Source organism: Procambarus clarkii, chromosome 71 (genome assembly GCF_040958095.1).
Source record: "Procambarus clarkii isolate CNS0578487 chromosome 71, FALCON_Pclarkii_2.0, whole genome shotgun sequence".
Lineage (NCBI taxonomy): Eukaryota > Metazoa > Arthropoda > Malacostraca > Decapoda > Cambaridae > Procambarus > Procambarus clarkii.
In genome coordinates, this window is record NC_091220.1 from 12,570,329 (window position 1) to 12,598,269 (window position 27,941).

At 51.1% G+C, this 27,941-nt stretch overlaps 2 protein-coding genes across 4 annotated transcripts in view; one reads left to right on the forward strand and one right to left on the reverse strand.

The window, feature by feature from the left end:
• Positions 1 to 10,792, reverse strand: part of LOC138356320 (uncharacterized) — a 33,455-nt gene extending 22,663 nt beyond the window's left edge. The window contains exons 1-2 of the mRNA XM_069312293.1: positions 10,004 to 10,792; positions 2,477 to 2,542 (exon numbers count right to left, since the gene is read on the reverse strand). Coding sequence (XP_069168394.1) covers positions 2,477 to 2,542; positions 10,004 to 10,100 — 163 coding nt within the window. The 5' untranslated portion in view covers positions 10,101 to 10,792. The remainder of the gene's footprint in view (positions 1 to 2,476; positions 2,543 to 10,003) is intronic.
• Positions 1 to 27,941, forward strand: part of LOC138356233 (von Willebrand factor-like) — a 122,903-nt gene that overhangs the window by 79,078 nt on the left and 15,884 nt on the right. For all 3 annotated transcript variants that reach the window (XM_069312010.1, XM_069312011.1, XM_069312012.1), the window contains exons 18-20: positions 21,895 to 22,087; positions 24,303 to 24,499; positions 24,941 to 25,052. In XM_069312010.1, coding sequence (XP_069168111.1) covers positions 21,895 to 22,087; positions 24,303 to 24,499; positions 24,941 to 25,052 — 502 coding nt within the window. The remainder of the gene's footprint in view (positions 1 to 21,894; positions 22,088 to 24,302; positions 24,500 to 24,940; positions 25,053 to 27,941) is intronic.

A 27,941-nucleotide genomic window follows, 5' to 3' on the forward strand; every position in this document is an offset into this window, starting at 1 on the left:
AGGAGTCATTGCTGTAAACAACCGATAGCTAGAAAGGCGGGATCCAAGAGTCAATGCTCGATCCTGCAAGCACATATAGGTGAGTACATATAGGTGAGTACACACACATACACACATAACATTGTGACTATCTTGAATTGTTTGAAAGTGGTATGTGTAGAGGTCAAGTGCTGTGCTCAGACCATTCATGCCACACAAGTCCTGGAGTGACTTACTTCAGTTGTCATTTATTATTCCCCCCATACCCATCCCGTGGGTGGTGGTGGTGGATCCCATACCCATCCCGTGGGTGGTGGTGGACCCCATACCCATCCTGTGGGTGGTGGTGGACCCCATACCCATCCTGTGGGTGGTGGTGGACCCCATACCCATCCCGTGGGTGGTGATGGACCCCATACCCATCCCGTGGGTGGTGGTGGATCCCATACCCATCCCGTGGGTGGTGGTGGACCCCATACCCATCCTGTGGGTGGTGGTGGACCCCATACCCATCCCGTGGGTGGTGGTGGATCCCATACCCATCCCGTGGGTGGTGGTGGACCCCATACCCATCCTGTGGGTGGTGGTGGACCCCATACCCATCCCGTGGGTGGTGGTGGACCCCATACCCATCCCGTGGGTGGTGGTGGACCCCATACCCATCCCGTGGGTGGTGATGGACCCCATACCCATCCCGTGGGTGGTGATGGACCCCATACCCATCCCGTGGGTGGTGGTGGACCCCATACCCATCCCGTGGGTGGTGGTGGACCCCATCCTTCACTTAGCTAAGTAACAATTTTCTGAAATTAGTTACAGTTTTTAATACATAAGTGCATGAATACATACATACATACACACATACATATATCACACATTAATGGTACTATCCTATGGCCAGGTAGTGGGCCAGGTAGTGGGCCAGGTAGTGGGCCAGGTAGGGGAAGACTCACCTGTGGCCAGGTAGTGGGCCAGGTAGTGGGCCAGGTAGTGGGCCAGGTAGGGGAAGACTCACCTGTGGCCAGGTAGTGGGTCAGGTAGTGGGCCAGGTAGGGGAAGATTCACCTGTGGCCAGGTAGTGGGCCAGGTAGTGGGCCAGGTAGTGGACCAGGTAGTGGGCCAGGTAGGGGAAGACTCACCTGTGGCCAGGTAGTGGGCCAGGTAGTGGGCCAGGTAGGGGAAGACTCACCTGTGGCCAGGTAGTGGGTCAGGTAGTGGGCCAGGTAGGGGAAGATTCACCTGTGGCCAGGTAGTGGGCCAGGTAGTGGGCCAGGTAGTGGGCCAGGTAGTGGGCCAGGTAAGGGAAGACTCACCTGTGGCCAGGTAGTGGCCAGGTAGTGGGCCAGGTAAGGGAAGACTCACCTGTGGCCAGGTAGTGGGCCAGGTAGTGGGCCAGGTAGGGGAAGATTCACCTGTGGCCAGGTAGTGGGCCAGGTAGTGGGCCAGGTAGTGGGCCAGGTAGTGGGCCAGGTAGTGGGCCAGGTAGTGGGCCAGGTAAGGGAAGACTCACCTGTGGCCAGGTAGTGGCCAGGTAGTGGGCCAGGTAAGGGAAGACTCACCTGTGGCCAGGTAGTGGGCCAGGTAGTGGGCCAGGTAGGGGAAGACTCACCTGTGGCCAGGTAGTGAGCCAGGTAGTGGGCCAGGTAGTGGGCCAGGTAGTGGGCCAGGTAGGGGAAGACTCACCTGTGGCCAGGTAGTGGGCCAGGTAGTGGGCCAGGTAGTGGGCCAGGTAGTGGGCCAGGTAAGGGAAGACTCACCTGTGGCCAGGTAGTGGGCCAGGTAGGGGAAGACTCACCTGTGGCCAGGTAGTGGGCCAGGTAGTGGGCCAGGTAAGGGAAGACTCACCTGTGGCCAGGTAGTGGGCCAGGTAAGGGAAGACTCACCTGTGGCCAGGTAGTGGGCCAGGTAGTGGGTCAGGTAGTGGGCCAGGTAAGGGAACACTCACCTGTGGCCAGGTAGTGGGCCAGGTAGTGGGTCAGGTAGTGGGCCAGGTAGTGGGCCAGGTAGTGGGCCAGGTAAGGGAAGACTCACCTGTGGCCAGGTAGTGGGCCAGGTAGTGGGTCAGGTAGTGGGCCAGGTAAGGGAAGACTCACCTGTGGCCAGGTAGTGGGCCAGGTAGTGGGTCAGGTAGTGGGCCAGGTAAGGGAAGACTCACCTGTGGCCAGGTAGTGGGCCAGGTAAGGGAAGACTCACCTGTGGCCAGGTAGTGGGCCAGGTAAGGGAAGACTCACCTGTGGCCAGGTAGTGGGCCAGGTAAGGGAAGACTCACCTGTGGCCAGGTAGTGGGCCAGGTAAGGGAAGACTCACCTGTGGCCAGGTAGTGGGCCAGGTAAGGGAAGACTCACCTGTGGCCAGGTAGTGGGCCAGGTAAGGGAAGACTCACCTGTGGCCAGGTAGTGGGCCAGGTAAGGGAAGACTCACCTGTGGCCAGGTAGTGGGCCAGGTAAGGGAAGACTCACCTGTGGCCAGGTAGTGGGCCAGGTAAGGGAAGACTCACCTGTGGCCAGGTAGTGGGCCAGGTAAGGGAAGACTCGACCGTCTCTACCGCCGCCATTGTCCACAACTGTAAACAAACATATTGACTGAACTATATGTTTAACACATCTCTAACCCTGTCCATGGAGGACAAAAGAAAATGTATATATGGTGGTTAGCATTGTTAATGTCTGGCCACGTCTGTGGTAGACAATAATAATAATAATAAACAGCTCTCACAGGCGCCCTAAGCCGGACACTTTCCCCGGGAGAGTAACTGATAAGGAGTAACTGAAGAAGATAATAAGGAACAACTGGAGCACAACCTGTACTAAACTGAATCATTGGGAAAGTGGGAGGTGTATGTGTGGTAATTATGAGGAGAAAGCACTAGGTCAGAACCACTGTGTAGCTCTTGGGAGGGATATGAGGACTAGGAGCTGGGATAGGACGGAGGGAAGGGACGGTGTCTAAACACTTGGAACATCGGGGATCGAACGCCTTCTCTGTATCCTACGAAATCTTCGCTGTACCGAACAATGAACTTGTTTAGAGGTTCCGGAGCATGTTTGGCTCTGTCGTACCTATGATTGAAAGTAAGTGTGTGTGTGTGGAGTCTCAAGTGTATGGGGTGAGTGTGGAGTCCTTGAGTGTGTGTGTGTGTGGTTGGGTGTGGAGACCCAAGAGTGTGCAGAACTGTGGGAGTGTGTTTAGGCAAGTTTGGAGCCTATCTTTCCTTATTACGTGATATCCTCCTGGGAAAATTCCATTTTCTATAATACCTGACAGTTTCGTTTTCAGCATTGCTATAATGTGTGGTTGTTCTTGTGGCACTCTTTCCTCTCACCGCCCCGTACCCCGACTCTGCCAGTCCCCGCCCCCTCCCAGCGTCACTACCAGCAGGCTGTAGGGCCTCCGTCAGGGCCAGTGTTGTAAACACTGGAGCTGCTCCCAGGGCCAGTGTTGTAAACACTGGTGTTGCTCCCAGGGCCAGTGTTGTAAACACTGGTGTTGCTCCCAGGGCCAGTGTTGTAAACACTGGTGTTGCTCCCAGGGCCAGTGTTGTAAACACTGGAGCAGCTCCCAGGGCCAGTGTTGTAAACACTGGTGTTGCTCCCAGGGCCAGTGTTGTAAACACTGGTGTTGCTCCCAGGGCCAGTGTTGTAAACACTGGTGTTGCTCCCAGGGCCAGTGTTGTAAACACTGGAGCAGCTCCCAGGGCCAGTGTTGTAAACACTGGTGTTACTCCCAGGGCCAGTGTTGTAAACACTGGAGCTGCTCCCAGGGCCAGTGTTGACAACACTGGCCCTGGGAGTAACACTGGTGGTCAGGGACCAGGGCCACAAGATGCTGCAACAATACTTTACTTGTCTCCTCATGAAGCTGGTGAGGCAACATGGCGGTGATGGGCAGGCGGAGTGCGGCTACACGGCGCCCGTGTCCTCCTCCACCTGCACCAGGGCACGTAGGCCTGTACCAGGGCACGGAGGCCTGTACCAACGGCACGGAGGCCTGTACCAGGGCACGGAGGCCTGTACCAACGGCACGGGGGCCTGCACCAGGGCACGGAGGCCTGTACCAACGGCACGGGGGCCTGCACCAGGACACGGAGGCCTGTACCAGGGCACGGAGGCACCTGATGGTGTGAGGTGTGAGTGAATGAGGCGAGGCACCTGGAGGGTCCAGCCGTGTGAGACACAGTTATATCACCATAACGGTGCACATAATCTTGGTCACTGTCAACACCTCATCACCCACAACACATCCTCCTCATAACATACTTGACCTAACACTGACGACCATCTACGTCAACGTGACAGACAAACACAAAGTAGAATTTGGTTCTGTTCATTTTATAGTCCAGAAAAAATAAAGCTAAAACCATACTTAAATAATCTTAGGCCTAATATAGCATATATATGTACTATATTAGGCCTCAGTGTGTATTAGGCCTAAGGTGGATAGGCTTTACGAGCAAGAAAATATAAAACTTTTCCGCTTTGTTCAAATTCAGTAATACAAGAGTGTATCGTTAACTGGTCCATCACGTCTATATTTGTACCATCGACCACAGCGTTACTATAAGTACTTAAGATATACTTACTAAATACACTACTTACTCAAGTATTTTAGTAAGTATTTAGTAGGACGGGCTGATATCTGACGACCAATCAACCTATACTAGGCTCGTCCAATCGGCGGTCGTCATCATTTTAATTCGTCCATTTTAACGCATTCGTTCCATTTTAACACGCATTCGTCCATTTTAACGTACTGCGTGTTCTAAATTTGTACGCCATAGACGCAGTTAGAACACAGAGTCGTCTGATCCTATCATGAAATCATTGCAAGAGTTCTATAACCACAAGCACTGAACTACAGACCAGTGTCCCTAACCTGCATACCATGCAAGCTGATGGAGAAGATTGTGCGAAGAAAGCTAGTGGAACATCTGGAGCGAAAGAACTTTGTAACACAGCATCAACATGGGTTCAGGGATGGCAGGTCTTGCATCACAGGGTTAATTGAATTTCACGACCAGGCAACAAAAATCAGGCAAGAAAGAGAGGGATGGCCAGACTGCATATTTTTGAAGTGCCAGAAAGCCTTTGATACAGTACCACGCCAGAGACCAGTGCAAAAGTTGGAGATGCAGGCTGGAGTGAAAGGGAAGGTACTCCACTGGATAAGAGAGTACCTGAGCAACAGGAGACAGCGAGTCACTGTGAGGGGTGAGGTCTCAGACCGGCGAGACGTTACAAGTGGAGTCCCACAGGGTTCAGTCCTTGGACCCATACTGTTTCTGATATATGTAAATGATCTCCCAGAGGGTATAGAATCATTCATCTCATTGTTTGCTGATGATGCAATAATTATGAGGAGGATTAAGATGGAGGAAGACAATATGAGGCTACAAGATGACCTAGACAAACTGAATGAATGGTCCAACAAATGGCTGCTAAAGTTCGACCTGAGTAAATGTAAGGTGATGAAACTAGGCAGTGGAAACAGGAGGCCAGACACTGGATACCGACTGGGAGATGAAGTCCTTCATGAAACGGACAGAGAGAAAGATCTAGGAGTTGATATCACACCAAACCTGTCTCCTGAAGCCCACATAAAAAGAATAACATCTGTGGCGTATGCAAGGCTGGCTAACATCAGAACTGCCTTCAGGACCCTGTGTAACGAATCATTCAGAACCTTGTATTCAACATATGTAAGACCAATCCTGGAGTATGCGGCCCCAGCATGGAGCCCGTTCCTTGTCATGTACAAGACAAAGCTGGAAAAAGTTCAGAGGTATGCCACTAGGCTAGTCCCAGAACTAAGAGGGATGAGTTACGAGGAAAGGCTGCAGGAAATGCACCTCACATCGCTGGAAGACAGAAGAGTAAGGGGAAGACATGATTACTACCTACAAAATTCTCAGAGGAATTGACAAGGTAGATAAAGATAAACTGTTTAACATTGGCGGTACGCGAACAAGGGGACACAGGTGGAAACTGAGTACCCAAATGAGCCACAGGGACATTAGAAAGAACTTTCTCAGTGTCAGAGTAGTTAACAGGTGGAATGCATTAGGCAGTGATGTGGTGGAGGCTGACTCCATACACAGTTTCAAGTGTAGATATGATAGAGCCCAGTAGGCTCAGGAATCTGTACTCCAGTTGATTGACAGTAGAGAGGCGGGACCAAAGAGCCAGAGCTCAACCCCCGCAAGCACACCTAGGTGAGTACAAGCCTAGCAGGAGTGACACAAATTATTGTAGCAGCGTGCGTGTATTACACGCTGCTACAGTGTCCAGACACCCGCCAGGAATTATGCAAAGTCTTCCAGACACCAAATACTACTTCCGTGTGACTCAACACGCAGCCAACACGCCTCTATCCCAACATGAAAAGTTACCAAGTTAAATCACAAAGTTTGGGTGAGCCTGGGAGAGTTTGGGTGAGCCTGGGAGAGTTTGGGTGAGTGTGGGAGAGTTTGGGTGAGCGTGGTGGGAGAGTTTGGGTGAGTGTGGGAGAGTTTGGGTGAGCCTGGGAGAGTTTGGGTGAGCCTGGGAGAGTTGTCATTAGAGATAAACCGCTGGTTTTCGCCATATATTTCAGTGTCGTAACGTCCAATTACTGTTAACAATAACATGTACTTCTTACCCCTTTGCTCTCTCTGTCTCTCACTCTCTCTCTCTTCCCTTTGACACATTGAGGCACACTTTTGTCCCCTTTTTGCGCGCCCTTATTGTGTCGCAGTGAAAGTTTTGTCCTGTCAACAATGGGAGACACTTCCGTACGCGGGTAAATATGTCTTACTTTGTTGTGTGAGGAGGTGCGCACGTGCGCCTGGTCCCGCGCCCAGCACCTGGCTATAGCACGCCACCGCTGGGTCAGCAAGACAGCGTGTTGTCACCACCTGCGGTCTCGTGTCACGTAACGTCCTCCTGGCCACCAGCTGATGTTGACACGGTCAAGAGTCACCAAACATTTACGGAACCTATACATCTTCCTCCAATCATGGCGGCTTTGCTAACATTTATTATATTGTATAAGAGCTCCAGGAGACTATACTAGGTTCTTTATAGCAATAATAAACTTTGGTTTATGAAGTTTCAAAACGGCTAAGCTGTCAAGTACATGTAAACAAAGCTGGCATCATTATGGAAAGATGCAGTGGTTTCGTAAGTGGTTACACAAATGCTTTCAGAGTGGTGGAGGAGGAGCTCCTTCTCCTCTCCTGCTCCTACTCCTGCTACGCCTCCTGCTACTCCTGCTACTACTCCTTCTCTCCTGCTCCTACTCCTGCTACGCCTCCTGCTACTACTCTTTCTCTCCTGCTCCTACTCCTGCTACGCCTCCTGCTACTCCTGCTACTACTCCTTCTCTCCTGCTCCTACTCCTGCTACGCCTCCTGCTACTCCTCCTCCTTCTCCTGCTCCTCCACCTCGTCTTCTTGTTCTCATTATTATTAGTATTAATAAGTAATGGTAATGTCTTCACACAGACATAATAACACAGTATAAACTCCCACAATTGTCTAATTTGTGAAATTGATGGACAGAATTACCGGCCGTGGTTCACACGCACTCTCCTGAGTGAAGGTGTGAGTGTGTGGTGACCACCAGTCTTACACCTCAACCACTCAACCACTTAAAAAGATAAGACGTTGATCAGTAAGTCTGGTCCCAGCCACACACTCACACCTTGACCAACCACTCAGGTGAGTCTAGACAGGTGAGTGAGGCTGTAATTCTTTACATCAGGTTCACACTTTACTCAAGTGTGGGGTTATATCCTATTAGTATTAGTAGTATTTTAATTGTTATCATAGTTTCATTGTTTATGTTTCCTTGCGCCGCGCGTGTTGCTCTTGTTTGTTATTATTGTCTACCACACACGTGGCCACATGTTTACAATGCTAACCACCATATATACATTTTCTTCTGTCCTCCATGGACAGGGTGAGAGATCTGTTAAAGATAAAGTTCAGGGATTATTGAACAATCAACTACAGAAGGTGATTGTAGTGCTTTTAAAATGCTAAGCTAAATATATACGTAAACACATACATACAGACTTACGTCTGTCCTTCATAACAGTGTTCGAGGAATCTTTTACAGTGTCATTAATGTGCGTTTACAAAGGTGAAATGTATTCTGACCAGTTTACACATATCCTGTATATATATATAATATAAAGACCCTGCATGGGCGCCTGGGGTAAATGTGTACTTCAGTTCCTAAAGGAGGGGGGTGAGGAACTCATTAGAAAAACTAAAGAGCGGCCAGTTTCCTGTTCCAGCGCCTCAGTGTCGCGATCCAGAGGTGGAATACTTGTTGTATCTTGAGCACACGCCTCACCGAACAGCTGAATAAGGTCTAAGAATAGTGACTGTTGCTCTCCTGCTTTGACAGGGTAAGACAGGGTCTATTGAAACTAGCGTGATATTAAGCACTTAACCACTGAAGGTGATTAAGGTGCTTTTACAAGCTCAGGTTATATAGTTATACATCACATTGTATAATTAATGTATTACATGATCAATCTTGGATACAAGTCCAATATATCATCAAGTGTTCCAGTATTCATATAGTAGGTACAGAGTTGAGCATACTTGAGCCCAGGAGGGCGAAAGTCAGTCAATATGGCTGACTATGGTGGTGGGAGACGGGCCATGGGAGACGGGCCACGGGAGACGGGCCATGGGAGACGGGCCATGGGAGACGGGCCATGGGAGACGGGCCATGGGAGACGGGCCATGGGAGATGGGCCATGGGAGATGGGCCATGGGAGACGGGCCACGGGAGACGGGCCATGGGAGACGGGCCATGGGAGACGGGCCATGGGAGACGGGCCATGGGAGACGGGCCATGGGAGACGGGCCATGGGAGACGGGCCATGGGAGACGGGCCATGGGAGATGGGCCATGGGAGACGGGCCACGGGAGACGGGCCATGGGAGACGGGCCACGGGAGACGGGCCATGGGAGACGGGCCATGGGAGACGGGCCATGGGAGACGGGCCACGGGAGACGGGCCATGGGAGACGGGCCATGGGAGACGGGCCATGGGAGACGGGCCATGGGAGACGGGCCATGGGAGACGGGCCATGGGAGCACAACATAATAAGAGTCAGTAGGGAGGGTAAGGGAAGGTAATACTGGAAGATAAACGTGAAGTCTCTCTCCCCGTGTGTTCTCCCAGAGTAATGAAGCCTCATATATATCAACTGAGGGAATCTCACACGGGTTCGTTGCACATCTCTCATCTTGTCTGTCATTTGTGATTGATGGCGCATATATGTGTGCACTTATAGGCTTATACTGTGCTCATATATACATGGCACTGTGCCACCAGCGGGTACTGAGGATGGTGTCACCTACTGGTTACTATAAGACTGTGAAGGTGGCAATGGGTCCTTAAGGTCTTTAACTTGATGATAGTCGTCTCACTTACGACCCTTGCACCAACGCTACGACCTCTTCCCGCCTATACTACCTACCTACTCATAATACTCTTCACTCACACCTCACTCATCGTGAGTAACACCTCACTGATGTCACCTGATCAACATGACCTCTTTACTCACCAATTTGTGCGGGCAAGATCGAGGTTTTAGCTCTTGGGCCCCGTCTTTCCAACCGCCGGGTGTACAATGTACATGTCTTCCTATTTATTTTATGTCACATATTCTAGGCCAACTATTGAACATCGGCATGATGCAACCCACAACAGCTGTCTAACTCCCACGTACCCAGGAGAACACACGCATAAACTGTAAGGAAATATTCCCCAAACGTTTCTGTCCTGCCGCGGGGATCGAACCAGCGATCCTTGGTTGTGCTTACGCCCACTTGTGTGTGGTGTAATTACCTAAGTGTAGTTAACATGGGAGCTACGCTCGTGGTGTCCCGTCTTCCCAGAACTCTTTGTCGTATATGCTGTGTGTGTGTGTGTGTGTGTGTGTGTGTGTGTGTGTGTGTGTGTGTGTGTGTGTGTGTGTGTGTGTGTGTGTGTGTGTGTGTGTGTGTGTGTGTGTGTGTACAAGTTACCTCGTGTGCGTATGGCGTGGTGTGCGTGGGGTGGGCAGCTGTACATAACATGATGTACTCCGCCCACCTCACACTCGATCCTTCCCTCCTGCACCATGTTGGGGCCCTCGTGTTGTGGCCCTCTTGCTGGGGCCCTCTTGCTGTGGCCCTCTTGTTGGGGCCTCTTGCTGTGGCCCTCTTGCTGGGGCCCACTTGCTGGGGCCTCTGGGGGCTCCTCTCCACCTTCAGCGGCCTTTCAACCTTCTAGGAGTCAGAGGTTGTTCTCAGCAGTTGGCAGTTGTTGATGGGAGACAGCGGAGGCCTCACCTGCCGTCGGTGTGTCTGCCTTAGTGTCTGCCGGCCCTCCTACACTGTTATCTGCCTCTGAATCACTTCCTTAAACTTCATAAGTTCTCTTATCTTTGTCACAAGTCATTGTATTCCTTAATATTTTCATTATAACGTGAGTTTCCAGTAGCGTTTCGAATTAGAACATGTAGAGTGGACATGAACTTTATATTACATTTATCCTGAATGTCCTGTTCCCACACGATGTGGTACTAGTGGTTGGTTCTTTAGTGTGTCACAACCGTCGCTGACGGAGCCTCGCACAACTCTGCCCTCCACGCTACTCTGCTTCCTCCATACAGGGAGCGCTCACTTCCAGGACCGTGAGGTTTAGTGTGCAACCCTTCCCGCCACTAGGGCTCCCCAGGTGCGTGAGAGTGAGTGCTGGCGGCATCCATCACATGGATGACACAACTGGTGTAACTTTGTAAGCCACGCCTGGTTCATCCTCCAGGTGGCTGACATGGATGACACAACTGGTGTAACCTTGTAAGCCCATCAACCCGTCTTCGACTCAAGTCCATTCCATCCAGCGGTCGACCCCACAGACGCGTTCATAAATGTTTACATGCTGTTCATTCAAAACGGGAATTTTCTCAAATATAAATTAATATTATGATATATTAGCATATTGTGCATATATAGGTATAGGTTAGGTCAGGTGTTTAGGTTCTGTTGGCGATTATTTGTATTTGTAGTACGTGGGTGAAGCATTTACAGCGTTGTGATTCGAACAAAATTCGTCAGTGAAGCACTTGATCCGGATATGTTCGAACGTCAGCAGTTGTGAGTCGTGTGTAAATCGCTTTTCATTCATAAACAGGGGGTTTGGCGGGTGCATGGAATCACTTTTGGATCTTTGTTTGGAGGACGGGCTGGTTTATGAATGAAAAACGGTTTACACACGACTCACAACTGCTGACGTTCGAACATATCCGGAACAAGTGCTTCACTGACGAATTTTGTTCGAATCACAACGCTATAAATGCTTCACCCACGTACTACAAATACAAATAATCGCCAACAGAACCTAAACACCTAACCTAACCTATGCCTATATATGCACAATATACTAATATTTTATAATATTAATTTATATTTGAGAAAATTCCTGTTTTGAATGAACAGCATGTAAAAATTTATAAATGCGTCTGTGGGGTCGACCGCTGGATGTAATGGACTTGAGTCGAGGACGGGTTGAAATACGTGTGTGTGTGTACTCACCAAATTATGCCTGCAGGATCGAGCATTGACTCTTGGATCCCGCCTTTCTAGCCATCGGTTGTTTACAGCAATGACTCCTGTCCCATTTCCCTACCATATCTAGTTTAAAAATTATGAATAGAGTTTGCTTCCACAACCTGTTCCTTAAATGCACTCTATTTTCCCACTACTCTCACGCTAAAGGAAAACTTCCTAACATCTCTGTGACTCATCTGAGTTTCGAACTTCCACCCATGTCCCCTCGTTCTGTTAATATTACGTGTGAACATTTCATCTATTTCCACTTTGTCAATTCCCCTGAGCATTTTATACGTTCCTATCATATCCCCCTTCTCCCTTCTTTTTTTCTAGTGTCGTAAGGTTCAGTTCCTTCAGACGTTCTTCATATCCCATCCCTCGTAACTCTGCGACGACCCTCGTCGCAAACTTCTGAACCTTTTCCAGTTTCCTTATGTGTTTCTTCAGATGGGGACTCCATGATGAGGCGGCATACTCTAAGACTGGCCTTACGTAGGCAGTGTAAAGCGCCCTAAACGCCTCCTCACTTAGGTTTCTGAATGATGTTCTAACTTTTGCCAGTGTAGAGTACGCTGCTGTTGTTATCCTATTTATATGTGCTTCAGGAGTTAGATTAGGTGTTACGTCCACGCCCAGGTCTCTTTCTCGAATCGTCACAGGTAGGCTGTTCCCCTTCATTGTGTATTGTCCCTTTGGTTTCATATCGACTGATCCCATTTCAATATCTTTACATTTGCTCGTTTTGAACTCCAGTAGCCATTTCTCTGACCATCTCTGCAATCTGTCCAGGTCCTCTTGGAGGATCCTACAATCCTCATCTGTCACAACTCTTCTCATTAATTTTGCGTCATCCGCGAACATTTACATGTAGGATTCTACTCCTGTAAACATATTATTTACGTAAATTAGAAATAGAATTGGTCTCAGCACCGATCCTTGAGGTACTCCACTCGTTACTGTTCGCCAGTCCGACTTCTCGCCCCTTACCATTACTCTCTGGCTCCTTCCTATTAAGCAGTTCTTCACCCATGCTAGGGCCTTTCCGCTTACTCCCGCCTGCCTCTCAAGTTTGAATAGCAGTCTCATGTGCGGTACTGTATCAAAGGCCTTTTGTGTGTGTGTGTGTGTGTGTGTGTGTGTGTGTGTGTGTGTGTGTGTGTGTGTGTGTGTGTGTGTGTGTGTGTGTGTGTGTGTGTGTGTGTGTGTATGTTTGTGTGTGTAGTTCACACCTCGTGGGACTCAGGCTCCAGCTCCTGCGGCCCGACTTACCAAACATGTCATCGGCCTTCATGCATCCCCAATACAAGAGTCTTGCTGAACATACGCGCGCCGCGTGTGCGTGTATCCGTGCCTTCGTGTGGGAGGATGCGACTCGATGCTTCACTTTCACTGTGACAATAATCGTTTCCGTAATTTTGAACATTTGATGAGTGTTAGGAGGCCCCTCCCCGCCTGGGGAGAGTTACCGGGGTGGCGGGGAGCGGTTAAGTCACGCCCCTCCCCGCTGTAGCACCCCCCCCACCCCAGCAAGTGAGAGAGAAAGCTCTATATAATGACAGGTGAGAGATTAACCGTTGTGCTCTGTGAGTCAAATGTGTCTCTCACTTCTGGGTGTCAAATGTTACACGTGTCAGGTGGTCTGGGTGTCAGTAAGTGTGTACTGGGATAGTGTTTCTGGCTCATCGCGCAGTTTCTGGCCCTCCCCCAGTTTCTGACCCCCAGTTTCTGGCCCTCCCACAGTTTCTGGCCCCTCTCCTAGTTTCTGGCCCCTCTCCCAGTTTCTGGCTCTCTCCCAGTTTCTGGCTCTCTCCCAGTTTCTGACCTCCAGTTTCTGACCCCCAGTTTCTGGCCCTCCCACAGTTTCTGGCCCCTCTCCTAGTTTCTGGCCCCTCTCCCAGTTTCTGGCTCTCTCCCAGTTTCTGGCTCTCTCCCAGTTTCTGACCCCCAGTTTCTGGCCCCTCTCCTAGTTTCTGGCCCCTCTCCCAGTTTCTGGCTCTCTCCCAGTTTCTGACCCACAGTTTCTGGCCCCTCTCCTAGTTTCTGGCCCCTCTCCCAGTTTCTGGCTCTCTCCCAGTTTCTGGTTCTCTCCCAGTTTCTGACCCCCAGTTTCTGACCCCCAGTTTCTGGCCCTCCCACAGTTTCTGGCCCCTCTCCTAGTTTCTGGCCCCTCTCCCAGTTTCTGGCTCTCTCCCAGTTTCTGGCTCTCTCCCAGTTTCTGACCCCCAGTTTCTGACCCCCCAGTTTCTGGCCCTCCCACAGTTTCTGGCCCCTCTCCTAGTTTCTGGCCCCTCTCCCAGTTTCTGGCTCTCTCCCAGTTTCTGGCCCTCCCGCAGTTTCTGGCCCCTCTCCTAGTTTCTGGCCCCTCTCCCAGTTTCTGGCTCTCTCCCAGTTTCTGGCTCTCTCCCAGTTTCTGACCCCCAGTTTCTGGCCCTCCCACAGTTTCTGGCCCCTCTCCTAGTTTCTGGCCCCTCTCCCAGTTTCTGGCTCTCTCCCAGTTTCTGACCCTCCCCCAGTTTCTGAACCCCAGTTTCTGGCCCTCCCGCAGTTTCTGGCCCCTCTCCTAGTTTCTGGCCCCTCTCCCAGTTTCTGGCTCTCTCCCAGTTTCTGGCTCTCTCCCAGTTTCTGACCCCCAGTTTCTGGCCCTCCCACAGTTTCTGGCCCCTCTCCTAGTTTCTGGCCCCTCTCCCAGTTTCTGGCTCTCTCCCAGTTTCTGACCCTCCCCCAGTTTCTGAACCCCAGTTTCTGGCCCTCCCACAGTTTCTGGCCCCTCTCCTAGTTTCTGGCCCCTCTCCCAGTTTCTGACCCCCAGTTTCTGTCCCTCCCACAGTTTCTGGCCCCTCTCCTAGTTTCTGGCCCCTCTCCTAGTTTCTGGCCCCTCTCCCAGTTTCTGGCTCTCTCCCAGTTTCTGACCCTCCCCCAGTTTCTGACCCCCAGTTTCTGGTCCTCCCACAGTTTCTGCCCCTCCCTTAGTTTCTGACCCTCCCACAGTTTCTGGCCCTCCCCCAGTTTCTAACCCTCTCCCAGTTTCTGACCCTCCCCCAGTTTCTGACCCCCAGTTTCTGGCCCCTCTTCTAGTTTCTGGTCCCTCTCCCAGTTTCTGGCCCTCTCCCAGTTTTTGACCCTCTCCCAGTTTCTGACCCCCAGTTTCTGGCCCTCCCACAGTTTCTGGCCCCTCTCCTAGTTTCTGGCCCCTCTCCCAGTTTCTGGCCCTCCCCCAGTTTCTGACCCTCCCCCAGTTTCTGACCCCCAGTTTCTGGTCCTCCCACAGTTTCTGCCCCTCCCTCAGTTTCTGACCCTCCCACAGTTTCTGGCCCTCCCCCAGTTTCTAACCCTCTCCCAGTTTCTGACTCTCCTCCAGTTTCTGACCCTCTCCCAGTTTCTGACCCTCCAGTTTCTGGTCCCACAGTTTCTGACCCTCCTCCAGTTTCTGACCCTCTCCCAGTTTCTGACCCTCCAGTTTCTGACCCTCTCCCAGTTTCTGACCCTCTCCCAGTTTCTGACCCTCTCCCAGTTTCTGACCCTCCCACAGTTTTTGACCCTCCTCTAGTTTCTGACCCTCCTCCAGTTTCTGACCCTCCTCTAGTTTCTGACCCTCTTCCAGTTTCTGACCTTCTCCCAGTTTCTGACCCTCCTCCAGTTTCTGACCTTCTCCCAGTTTCTGACCCTCTTCCAGTTTCTGACCCTCTTCCAGTTTCTGACCCTCCCACAGTTTCTGACCCTCCCACAGTTTCTGACCCTCCTCCAGTTTCTGACCCTCCTCTAGTTTCTGACCCTCTTCCAGTTTCTGACCTTCTCTCAGTTTCTGACCCTCTTCCAGTTTCTGGCCCTCCCACAGTTTCTGACCCTCCCACAGTTTCTGACCCTCCTCCAGTTTCTGACCCTCCTCTAGTTTCTGACCCTCCTCCAGTTTCTGACCCTACCCCAGTTTCTGACCCTCCCCCAGTTTCTGACCTTCTCCCAGTTTCTGACCCTCCCCCAGTTTCTGACCCTCCTCTAGTTTCTGACCCTCCTCTAGTTTCTGACCCTCCTCCAGTTTCTGACCCTACCCCAGTTTCTGACCTTCTCCCAGTTTCTGACCCTCTTCCAGTTTCTGACCCTCCTCCAGTTTCTGACCCTCCCCCAGTTTCTGACCCTCCCCCAGTTGCTGGCCCTCCCCCAGTTTCTGCCCCTCCCCCCCCCCACCCCGTCTAGGACTGGCCACAATGGGTTGGTCTGCCTCACCACACTCCCAGAGACTGTGTGTGGTGGGAAACAGATGGTTGTAAACAGTTATATAAGGCGAACAACTAGAGACAGTCGGGGCCCAGGAGCTGAAGCTGGTGCTGTAGTAAGGTACTGGTGAGACAGTCGGGGCCCAGGAGCTGAAGCTGGTGCTGTAGTAAGGTACTGGTGAGACAGTCGGGGCCCAGGAGCTGAAGCTGGTGCTGTAGTAAGGTACTGGTGAGACAGTCGGGGCCCAGGAGCTGAAGCTCGTCATGTTGTAAGGTACTGGTGGGACAGTCGGGGCCCAGGAGCTGAAGCTCGTCCTGTAGTAAGGTACTGGTGAGACAGTCGGGGCCCAGGAGCTGAAGCTGGTGCTGTAGTAAAGTACTGGTGAGACAGTCGGGGCCCAGGAGCTGAAGCTGGTGCTGTAGTAAGGTACTGGTGAGACAGTCGGGGCCCAGGAGCTGAAGCTGGTGCTGTAGTAAAGTACTGGTGAGACAGTCGGGGCCCAGGAGCTGAAGCTGGTGCTGTAGTAAGGTACTGGTGAGACAGTCGGGGCCCAGGAGTTGAAGCTGGTGCTGTAGTAAGGTACTGGTGAGACAGTCGGGGCCCAGGAGCTGAAGCTGGTGCTGTAGTAAAGTACTGGTGAGACAGTCGGGGCCCAGGAGTTGAAGCTGGTGCTGTAGTAAGGTACTGGTGAGACAGTCGGGGCCCAGGAGCTGAAGCTGGTGCTGTAGTAAGGTACTGGTGAGACAGTCGGGGCCCAGGAGCTGAAGCTGGTGCTGTAGTAAGGTACTGGTGAGACAGTCGGGGCCCAGGAGTTGAAGCTGGTGCTGTAGTAAGGTACTGGTGAGACAGTCGGGGCCCAGGAGTTGAAGCTGGTGCTGTAGTAAGGTACTGGTGAGACAGTCGGGGCCCAGGAGCTGAAGCTGGTGCTGTAGTAAGGTACTGGTGAGACAGTCGGGGCCCAGGAGCTGAAGCTGGTGCTGTAGTAAGGTACTGGTGAGACAGTCGGGGCCCAGGAGCTGAAGCTGGTGCTGTAGTAAAGTACTGGTGAGACAGTCGGGGCCCAGGAGCTGAAGCTGGTGCTGTAGTAAGGTACTGGTGAGACAGTCGGGGCCCAGGAGCTGAAGCTGGTGCTGTAGTAAAGTACTGGTGAGACAGTCGGGGCCCAGGAGCTGAAGCTGGTGCTGTAGTAAAGTACTGGTGAGACAGTCGGGGCCCAGGAGCTGAAGCTGGTGCTGTAGTAAAGTACTGGTGAGACAGTCGGGGCCCAGGAGCTGAAGCTGGTGCTGTAGTAAGGTACTGGTGAGACAGTCGGGGCCCAGGAGCTGAAGCTGGTGCTGTAGTAAGGTACTGGTGAGACAGTCGGGGCCCAGGAGCTGAAGCTGGTGCTGTAGTAAAGTACTGGTGAGACAGTCGGGGCCCAGGAGCTGAAGCTGGTGCTGTAGTAAGGTACTGGTGAGACAGTCGGGGCCCAGGAGCTGAAGCTGGTGCTGTAGTAAGGTACTGGTGAGACAGTCGGGGCCCAGGAGCTGAAGCTCGTCCTGTAGTAAGGTACTGGTGAGACAGTCGGGGCCCAGGAGCTGAAGCTGGTGCTGTAGTAAGGTACTGGTGAGACAGTCGGGGCCCAGGAGTTGAAGCTGGTGCTGTAGTAAGGTACTGGTGAGACAGTCGGGGCCCAGGAGCTGAAGCTCGTCCTGTAGTAAAGTACTGGTGAGACAGTCGGGGCCCAGGAGCTGAAGCTGGTGCTGTAGTAAGGTACTGGTGAGACAGTCGGGGCCCAGGAGCTGAAGCTGGTGCTGTAGTAAGGTACTGGTGAGACAGTCGGGGCCCAGGAGCTGAAGCTGGTGCTGTAGTAAAGTACTGGTGAGACAGTCGGGGCCCAGGAGCTGAAGCTGGTGCTGTAGTAAGGTACTGGTGAGACAGTCGGGGCCCAGGAGCTGAAGCTGGTGCTGTAGTAAAGTACTGGTGAGACAGTCGGGGCCCAGGAGCTGAAGCTGGTGCTGTAGTAAGGTACTGGTGAGACAGTCGGGGCCCAGGAGCTGAAGCTGGTGCTGTAGTAAGGTACTGGTGAGACAGTCGGGGCCCAGGAGCTGAAGCTGGTGCTGTAGTAAAGTACTGGTGGGAAAACATTGGTATAATTACTGGTTATGCCATGGTGAGGGGGAAGGGGGGGGGGGCAGCGAACACAGGTGAGTACAGTTAGGTGAGTAGAGAGGTCAAAGGGTGGCGACTTTCCTTCCTCTTGGCCCTAAACTTACCCCAATCCTCCCTTTCTTACCTCCCTCTCTTGCCTTGTATACCATCCCTTCCCCTCACCTCTCTCAACTTTTCTCCTCCATCTCACCTTTTGACCTCTCACACCGTTCCTTCTCTCACCTCTCCCACCTCTTCCTGCCACCTTCCCCTTCCTTACCTTCTTGTGGACGGGTGTGGGGGCGGGCCTTCCATTGTGGCAGGTGTGTGGTGTGGACGGTGTGGGGGGGACCTTTCACTGTGGCAGGTGTGTGGTGTGGACGGTGTGGGGGGAGGGGACCTTCCACTGTGGCAGGTGTGTGGTGTGGACGGTGTTGGGGGGACCAAGCCACACCTCCCACCAACACGGGTGTGCCGTTACTGGTCAATGTTTCTTGTCATGTTCCAGTTTCTTGGTGTTTATTCCCAGGACTCCTGCACCCGCCTGCTGGCGCCTCCTGCCGTTATGTAGTGTGTGTGTGTGTGTGTGTGTGTGTGTGTGTGTGTGTGTGTGTGTGTGTGTGTGTGTGTGTGTGTGTGTGTGTGTGTGTGTTTGTGTGTGTGTGTGTGTACTCTCCTAGTTACACTCACCTACTGGAGAGCGGGGATGAGCTACTGCTGATGGGTCCTGCCTCGCCACTCCTAGTCGACTAGAGCAAAGGCTCCTGACCCCATTCGGCTCGGTCATGTCTCTATGGTAAAACTCATGTCTCTATGTAGTTTGCCTCCTCCATCTCACTTAACTCACTCCAATTGTTAATTACTTTCATAATGAGAAAAAGTTATCTTATGTTTCTGTGGCTCATTTGAGTACTTAGTTTCGATCTATGCCTGACCCTTGGTTCGTGCTAAATTGTATATTACCCTTACTAAATTGTCTGTCCTGTATGTTACCTCAGAGTATTTTATATGAGGTAATCATGTCTTCCCTGTGTTTTCGCCCTTCGTTTGAGTAGGAGTCTTTGATGCCGGACCATATCAAATGATTTCTAACAGTCAAGGAATATGCAGTCTGACCGCGTCCTTCTCTCTCAGGTGTTTGATTTATGCCATATTGTTATAGAACTCTAGATAGTTTGTCAAACAGGATTTTCCTTGACTAAAACCATGCTAGCGCCTTGAGATAACATTATGTACATGCTGCTATGGCGGTGTGTTCACTCACAGGATGAGTGGCGCTGCCCAATACTGTCACTATGGCGGTGTGTCCACTCACAGGATGAGTGGCGCTGCCCAATACTGTCACTATGGCGGTGTGTTCACTCACAGGATGAGTGGCGCTGCCCAATACTGTCACTATGGCGGTGTGTCCACTCACAGGATGAGTGGCGCTGCCCAATACTGTCACTATGGCGGTGTGTCCACTCACAGGATGAGTGGCGCTGCCCAATACTGTCACTATGGCGGTGTGTCCACTCACAGGATGAGTGGGGCTGCCCAATACTGTCACTATGGCGGTGTGTTCACTCACAGGATGAGTGGCGCTGCCCAATACTGTCACTATGGCGGTGTGTCCACTCACAGGATGAGTGGCGCTGCCCAATACTGTCACTATGGCGGTGTGTTCACTCACAGGATGAGTGGCGCTGCCCAATACTGTCACTATGGCGGTGTGTCCACTCACAGGATGAGTGGCGCTGCCCAATACTGTCACTATGGCGGTGTGTCCACTCACAGGATGAGTGGGGCTGCCCAATACTGTCACTATGGCGGTGTGTTCACTCACAGGATGAGTGGCGCTGCCCAATACTGTCACTATGGCGGTGTGTCCACTCACAGGATGAGTGGCGCTGCCCAATACTGTCACTATGGCGGTGTGTCCACTCACAGGATGAGTGGCGCTGCCCAATACTGTCACTATGGCGGTGTGTCCACTCACAGGATGAGTGGCGCTGCCCAATACTGTCACTATGGCGGTGTGTCCACTCACAGGATGAGTGACGCTGCCCAATACTGTTACTATGGCGGTGTGTCCACTCACAGGATGAGTGGCGCTGCCCAATACTGTCACTATGGCGGTGTGTCCACTCACAGGATGAGTGGCGCTGCCCAATACTGTCACTATGGCGGTGTGTCCACTCACAGGATGAGTGGCGCTGCCCAATACTGTCACTATGGCGGTGTGTCCACTCACAGGATGAGTGGCGCTGCCCAATACTGTCACTATGGCGGTGTGTTCACTCACAGGATGAGTGACGCTGCCCAATACTGTCACTATGGCGGTGTGTCCACTCACAGGATGAGTGGCGCTGCCCAATACTGTCACTATGGCGGTGTGTCCACTCACAGGATGAGTGGCGCTGCCCAATACTGTCACTATGGCGGTGTGTCCACTCACAGGATGAGTGGCGCTGCCCAATACTGTCACTATGGCGGTGTGTTCACTCACAGGATGAGTGGCGCTGCCCAATACTGTCACTATGGCGGTGTGTTCACTCACAGGATGAGTGACGCTGCCCAATACTGTCACTATGGCGGTGTGTTCACTCACAGGATGAGTGGCGCTGCCCAATACTGTCACTATGGCGGTGTGTTCACTCACAGGATGAGTGGCGCTGCCCAATACTGTCACTATGGCGGTGTGTTCACTCACAGGATGAGTGGCGCTGCCCAATACTGTCACTATGGCGGTGTGTCCACTCACAGGATGAGTGGCGCTGCCCAATACTGTCACTATGGTGGTGTGTCCACTCACAGGATGAGTGGCGCTGCCCAATACTGTCACTATGGCGGTGTGTCCACTCACAGGATGAGTGGCGCTGCCCAATACTGTCACTATGGCGGTGTGTTCACTCACAGGATGAGTGGCACTGCCCAATACTGTCACTATGGCGGTGTGTCCACTCACAGGATGAGTGGCGCTGCCCAATGCTGTCACTATGGCGGTGTGTCCACTCACAGGATGAGTGGCGCTGCCCAATACTGTCACTATGGCGGTGTGTCCACTCACAGGATGAGTGGCGCTGCCCAATACTGTCACTATGGCGGTGTGTCCACTCACAGGATGAGTGGGGCTGCCCAATACTGTCACTATGGCGGTGTGTCCACTCACAGGATGAGTGACGCTGCCCAATAAACTCGCCCCTCGGGGCAAAATTGACAAATAAATGAATGTGTTCTACTGGCCTGCTTGGGCCCATTCTCTCTAACACCTTGCAGGGGATACTTGTCAATGCTGCGGGTCTGTAGTCTAACGCTGACGTGTCTGTAGGAACATGAACACTCACGTCTCTGTAGCTAAGAAAATACCTCAGTTGCCTTTGTAGGAGGAGATTGTTAAGTGTGGATCTGTTTGTAGTATGGTGGGAATACTGAGGTGGGCGGGTGTGTGGGGCTACACCTGTGTTGCTGCCCCCCACACACCTGTCTCTGTGGGCGGGTGTGTGGGGCTACACCTGTGTTGCTGCCCCCCACACACCTGTCTCTGTGGGCGGGTGTGTGAGTTGCATCTTTCTATAGCGATCTCATAAACACCTGAGGGTATGTAAACAGTGTTGATATATATAATATACATTTAAACACATTTTATGATTTACCAAACTTGATTTGGCAGGAAAATGAGTCATGGCAGTAAAGTAATTGTTACATAATGTTATTTACACAACGAACACGAATATCGCCTTGTATAATATTGTACCCTTAGTGTTATGGTGGTGTGAGGCCAGGGTGGCCACACCGTGGTGAGGTGTGAGGCCAGGGTGGCCACACCGTGGTGAGGTGTGAGGCCAGGGTGGCCACACCGTGGTGAGGTGTGAGGCCAGGGTGGCCACACCGTGGTGAGGTGTGAGGCCAGGCTGGCCACACCCTGGTGAGGTGTGAGGCCAGGGTGGCCAGGAGAGGACATGGCAGCAGCAGGAGTGACAAGGGTGGTGTTGTTACAGAGCATGAACTTCCCGGGGTCGGTGGTGAGCCAGTTCCCGTCGTGTACCAAGTCTGTGACGGTGCGGGTGGAGGGCACCGTGATCCGCCTCAAGCAGGATCGGGAGGTCACCATCAACGGTGTGGAGCTGAAGGAGCTGCCCGCCTGGGTCAAGGGCGCCTACATCAAGGCCGCCTCCAGCCTCTTCCTCATGGGTAAGTATTTATGGTAATGTTATGACGGTGTTCACTCCTCGAGTCATTATTGCCTGTATCCCGGAATGTGAGTGGTCACGCCACATATGTCAGACCAATCGTGGGGTATGCAGCTCCAGTCTGGAGTCCATACCTAGTTAAACATAAAGCAAAGCTACAGAAGATTCAGAGTATGCCATCAGACTAGTCCCAGAACTGAGAGGTATAAGTTATGAGGAAAGGCTGCGGGAAATAAACCTCACGTCCCAAGATAGACGTTCAACGGGAGACATGATCACCACCTACAAAATTTCATAGGAATTGACAGGATGGACAAAGATCAACTATTTAGCACGGGCGGTACACGAACAAGGGGACACAGGAAAAACCTTAGTACTCAAATGAGCCACAGAGACATTAGAACGAAGTTTCTCAGTGTCAGAGTAGTTAACAGATGGAATGCATTAGGCAGTGATGTGGTGGAGGCTGACTCCATACACAGTTACAAGTGTTGATATGATAGAGCCCAATAGGCTCAGGAACCTGTACACCAGTTGATTGACAGTTGAGAGGCGGGACCAAAGAGCCAGAGCTCAACCCCCGCAAGCACAACTAGGTGAGTACACACTAAAGACTTACAAAATGCTGTCTTTGTACCGTACAAAAGGATGAAAGTATGAGAGTGGTGATATAAATAATATAACGTGATACTTGTAAGTTAAGTAAGTATAAAGTTAGGAAAGGCCTGGGTACACAATACTGTTTGGAACTGTGTTAATGATTTATGGAAGCAATTAGTGGTACCATATGTGCTGTGTGCTGAAGGTGTTTGGGTGCCATATGTGCTGTGTGCTGAAGGTGTTTGGGTGCCATATGTGCTGTGTGCTGAAGGTGTTTGGGTGCCATATGTGCTGTGTGCTGAGGGTGTTTGGGTGCCATATGTGCTGTGTGCTGAAGGTGTTTGGGTGCCATATGTGCTGTGTGCTGAGGGTGTTTGGGTGCCATATGTGCTGTCTGCTGAGGGTGTTTGGGTGCCATATGTGCTGTGTGCTGGTGGTGTTTGGGTACCATATGTGCTGTGTGCTGAGGGTGTTTGGGTGCCATATGTGCTGTGTGCTGGTGGTGTTTGGGTGCCATATGTGCTGTGTGCTGAGGGTGTTTGGGTGCCATATGTGCTGTCTGCTGAGGGTGTTTGGGTGCCATATGTGCTGTGTGCTGAGGGTGTTTGGGTGCCATATGTGCTGTGTGCTGAGGGTGTTTGGGTACCATATGTGCTGTGTGCTGGTGGTGTTTGGGTGCCATATGTGCTGTGTGCTGAGGGTGTTTGGGTGCCATATGTGCTGTGTGCTGGTGGTGTTTGGGTGCCATATGTGTTGTGTGCTGAGGGTGTTTGGGTGCCATATGTGCTGTGTGCTGGTGGTGTTTGGGTGCCATATGTGCTGTGTGCTGAGGGTGTTTGGGTGCCATATGTGCTGTGTGCTGAGGGTGTTTGGGTACCATATGTGCTGTGTGCTGGTGGTGTTTGGGTACCATATGTGCTGTGTGCTGAGGGTGTTTGGGTACCATATGTGTTGTGTGCTGAGGGTGTTTGGGTACCATATGTGCTGTGTGCTGGTGGTGTTTGGGTGCCATATGTGCTGTGTGCTGAGGGTGTTTGGGTGCCATATGTGCTGTGTGCTGGTGGTGTTTGGGTGCCATATGTGCTGTGTGCTGAGGGTGTTTGGGTGCCATATGTGCTGTCTGCTGAGGGTGTTTGGATGCCATATGTGCTGTGTGCTGAGGGTGTTTGGGTACCATATGTGCTGTGTGCTGGTGGTGTTTGGGTACCATATGTGCTGTGTGCTGAGGGTGTTTGGGTACCATATGTGCTGTGTGCTGAGGGTGTTTGGGTGCCATATGTGCTGTGTGCTGAGGGTGTTTGGGTACTATATGTGCTGTGTGCTGAGGGTGTTTGGGTGCCATATGTGTTGTGTGCTGAGGGTGTTTGGGTGCCATATGTGTTGTGTGCTGAGGGTGTTTGGGTACCATATGTGCTGTGTGCTGAGGGTGTTTGGGTGCCATATGTGCTGTGTGCTGGTGGTGTTAGGGGTACCATATGTGCTGTGTGGTGGTGTTTGAAGCAAGGGTCAGGCACACATGTGATGGGTGTTACCATACCATAGCAGCTCCTACACATGGACCAAAACTGCTCTGCTGTTTCCTTTATTTCTATATTGTTATTAACTGACTTTTGCAGTGGAGTTGGGCAATGGGCTGGACGTGTGGTGGGACGGACAGACGCGGGTGTACATAGACGCCCCGGCAGAGTTCCGCGGCATGACAGCCGGGCTGTGTGGCACTTTTACTGACAATCAGAGGGACGACTTCCTCACCCCAGAGGGAGACGTCGAGCAGAATGTCATCGCTTTTTCTAACAAGTGGAAGACTTCTGAGGTTAGTATCATCAAGGCCAGGACTATTATTGTGTTTGTTATCAGTGCTGAAGACTGGCACAGAGCACTTAGATACTAATGTGATCCATATATGTTGTGGCATAGTAATGTAAGATGGCCACCACTGGGTCCCTGGCTGGGCCCCACGGCGTTATTATGCTGTGGATTATGACTTAGTGTGAATATGAAGTACGTGTTAAAGGTTGGCTCAGATGGCGTACATATATGGCAGCGTCAGAAGGCACGCAGGTGGTAATATAATATAAGTCAACAACATAAGGCAGGAACACAACAAGATGTTTATTATAAAACATGTGTGTGTGTATGGCCGCAATATTAGGCTGCTATGTACACCCATATGTGTGTGTGTGTGTGTGTTGGGGAGTGAGCAGGAACCTTACGTGACTTAAACTGACCGCTCAAGTGAACCTTCTCTACCCAGAAGTGCCCAGACCAGCCCCTGGCGGACGAGACCCGCCCGTGTGACAGACACGTACAGAACAAAGCAGTGGCAGAGAAGTTCTGTGCCAAACTTAAATCAAATCTTTTTGGAGGTGAGTACATCGTTATGAGTAATCCACCGTGTAGTTGGGTACTCATTCTACATGTTATCCTGTCTTATATTTCCATATAGCCTTCTCATATTATGAGTACTGTACCTGAATTGTGCCTGGATGGGGTTCGTGGAGTTTTTCTACTCCCCAAGCTCGGCCCGGGGCCAGGCTTGGGGAGTATATAGAAGGCTTAGGATAAACGAAAATATCAAAACGGAAACCACATATAAAACGCAGTCAAATCACACTATTGCAAGAAAAGTCATTATATATAAGATTTGGAAGTTATCATGTCAGAAAAAAAATATTTTAAGGAATACATCTAAGTAGCTGGCACAACCACAAGGAAAATGACAGGTTGGGTAACAAGAATCTTTCACACAAGAGATGCCACACCAATGATGTTACTTTTTATGACACTAATGTTCTCTATGCTGGAATATTATTACACCATAACAGTCCCATTCAAAGCCGGAGAAATTGCTGACATTGAGAGCGTGCAAAGATCTTTTACTGCTAGAATCCATTTAATAGACATTCTAAAATATTAGGACGGCTTAGAATTTTGAATCTGTATTCTTTAGATCGCAGGCGAGAGATACGAAATAATTTAAGCTTGGAAAATATTCTTTTTCCAAGTGACTAGTTTGCAATGGGGGGATGGGAATAGAACCACAGGAGAGTAGGAGCCATGGCAGGATGTGCACAATAGCCCCGTTGGAAGGAAGGGTTGCAATAGGTACCCTGAGAGAGAGCTGTGTCCTCGGCCGCCCGAGACTTCAACTCTCCCCCCGCCCATACTGGCCCTTACTAACCAACCTCCCACCGTATTCACAACATAACTTGACAAACACCTCCAAATGATACCTGATCAACCAGGCTGTGATTCATACGTCAGGCTGCGACCAGCCGCGTCCTGGTTCACAATGTAATGATCTGGGGCTCAGATCATTGGTTCTCCCTTCTCCCCTCTTTTCCCTCCCCTTCTCCCCTCCTTTCCTTCTCCCTCTCCCCTCCCCTTGGCCGTCATTCGTCTCCTCCTCTTCCCCCCCCCCTGTCGCCCATTTGTCAGGGTCAAGAGGTTGACCTGAGGGTAGGGTGGTCGTGGATACCTTGGCTTCTCCAACTCAACTTCCCCACTCAGATATTTCCCTTTCTACCCCCTCTCATCCCACCGCTGCCACCATTGTAATGACCGCTTACCCTGTCGTAATAACCGCGGCCTCTATTGTAATAACCCAATGTTCCCCAGTATTAATCCTGTTATCTTGTTATCTCTCGTGATCGTAATATACGCTCTCTGTTGTACATCTCTGTCTCTCTCCACTCAATACCCCAGCTTAACACTGTTACAGTCCAGCATGACCCCTCACTGGACTGCCACGTATCTAAGAGGAATATTAAATGAGGAAGATACACCCAGGACACGGGTTATTCGCTTATTACTAATTATAAAATAAAAACCATTAAAGCACTGCCACCACCTTCCTGACCAACCATACCTGAATGTGTCTATCACCGATCCCCCAGGAAGGCCAGGAATCAGCAACCATGGGACTCCGGGTAATATGAATTTCAGTAATAAATTTTGGAAAATTAGTTTGTGTAATTTACGTTACTAATTTAAATCCAAGGGCAACTTTAGTATCTATTAATAGTAGGAGAACCTGGGGCTTCCAATACAACACCTAAAAATGACAAAGTAGCAAAATATATTGTGACGGTAACGCGTTGGTGTTCGGCTGTTTAAGGCTAGGGGTATGGCCTCGTCACATAGTTATAAAAAAAAAATAGAAAAAACTGGAACTTCGTCTGTGGTAAGGTAAGGAGAAGACACACAAAACACAAGTAAAACTTTAACAATGAAATTTTAATGACGTTAAATAAATCAAAACATGAAAATAATGCACAAACAAATTCTTATAATAAAATCAATGAATCAAAATAATAAGAATACTTAAATGACAAAATGAAAAGTTACGTTAAGGCAAAATAACAAGAAGTGCAATACAACAGTAAGTGGGAGGTGCTGGAATATTGGCTTAAAGCCACCACCTCTCTCAGTACACTCTAGAGTCTAGCTGGGAGGTGTGCTGGCTACGAAAGCACGGAACATTCTGAAGACTGATGTTGGGGCGACCCCAGACATCGGGTAGTATGGGGGGGGGGCGAGGCAGGTGCAGCCAGACCGGCGACCAATCAGCGGAGTCGTAGCGATCAACGGGTAGTTTGGTGGTTGGAGTTCGAACAGGTGGCTGGTTGCATACGTTTCTGCTCACCCTGGCAAGCCTTGCTGGTGTTTGTTGTCGTTGTTGGACATTTCTTCCATAGTCTTTTATATAGTTGTGAAGACGTAATTTTGGAGGGAAGAGCAGGCTCAATCTCTTGAAGGAGATTATCGTCACAACTCTCCCCCGAAGCCTGCGGTTCTGGAAGAAGTACGTCGTTATGTGGTGGAGTAATAGATGGAGTTGCTTCTACTTCATAAACTCTGGAGAGGGTATGGGCTAAGATGTTGTCAGACTCTTGGTATAGTGTGTCTCCAGGTTGAATTTCTGCAGGTAGCAAGCCCATAGTAGAAGACGTTGAGATGAGAAGTGGGCGTGCTGCAGGAGGTGTAGGGTGGTGTGGTCCGTGTTGATGGTGGACCGAGCACTTTTCAGGTGTGGAGTGAAGTGCTGAAGCTTCAGGATGAGGAAGAGTAGCTCCTTGCCAATTGTTCCGTAGATCCTTGTAGCAGTAGTCGCTGACAAGTGTATTCTTCTCGCCTCGTTGCTGCATCACGACACCACCCACGTCGGTACCATTGGCGTCGACATGGAGGATGAAGGGCTTATCTGACGAGGTGAGAGTGGAATTAGAAGAGGGCATAGGAGCACGAGTATTATC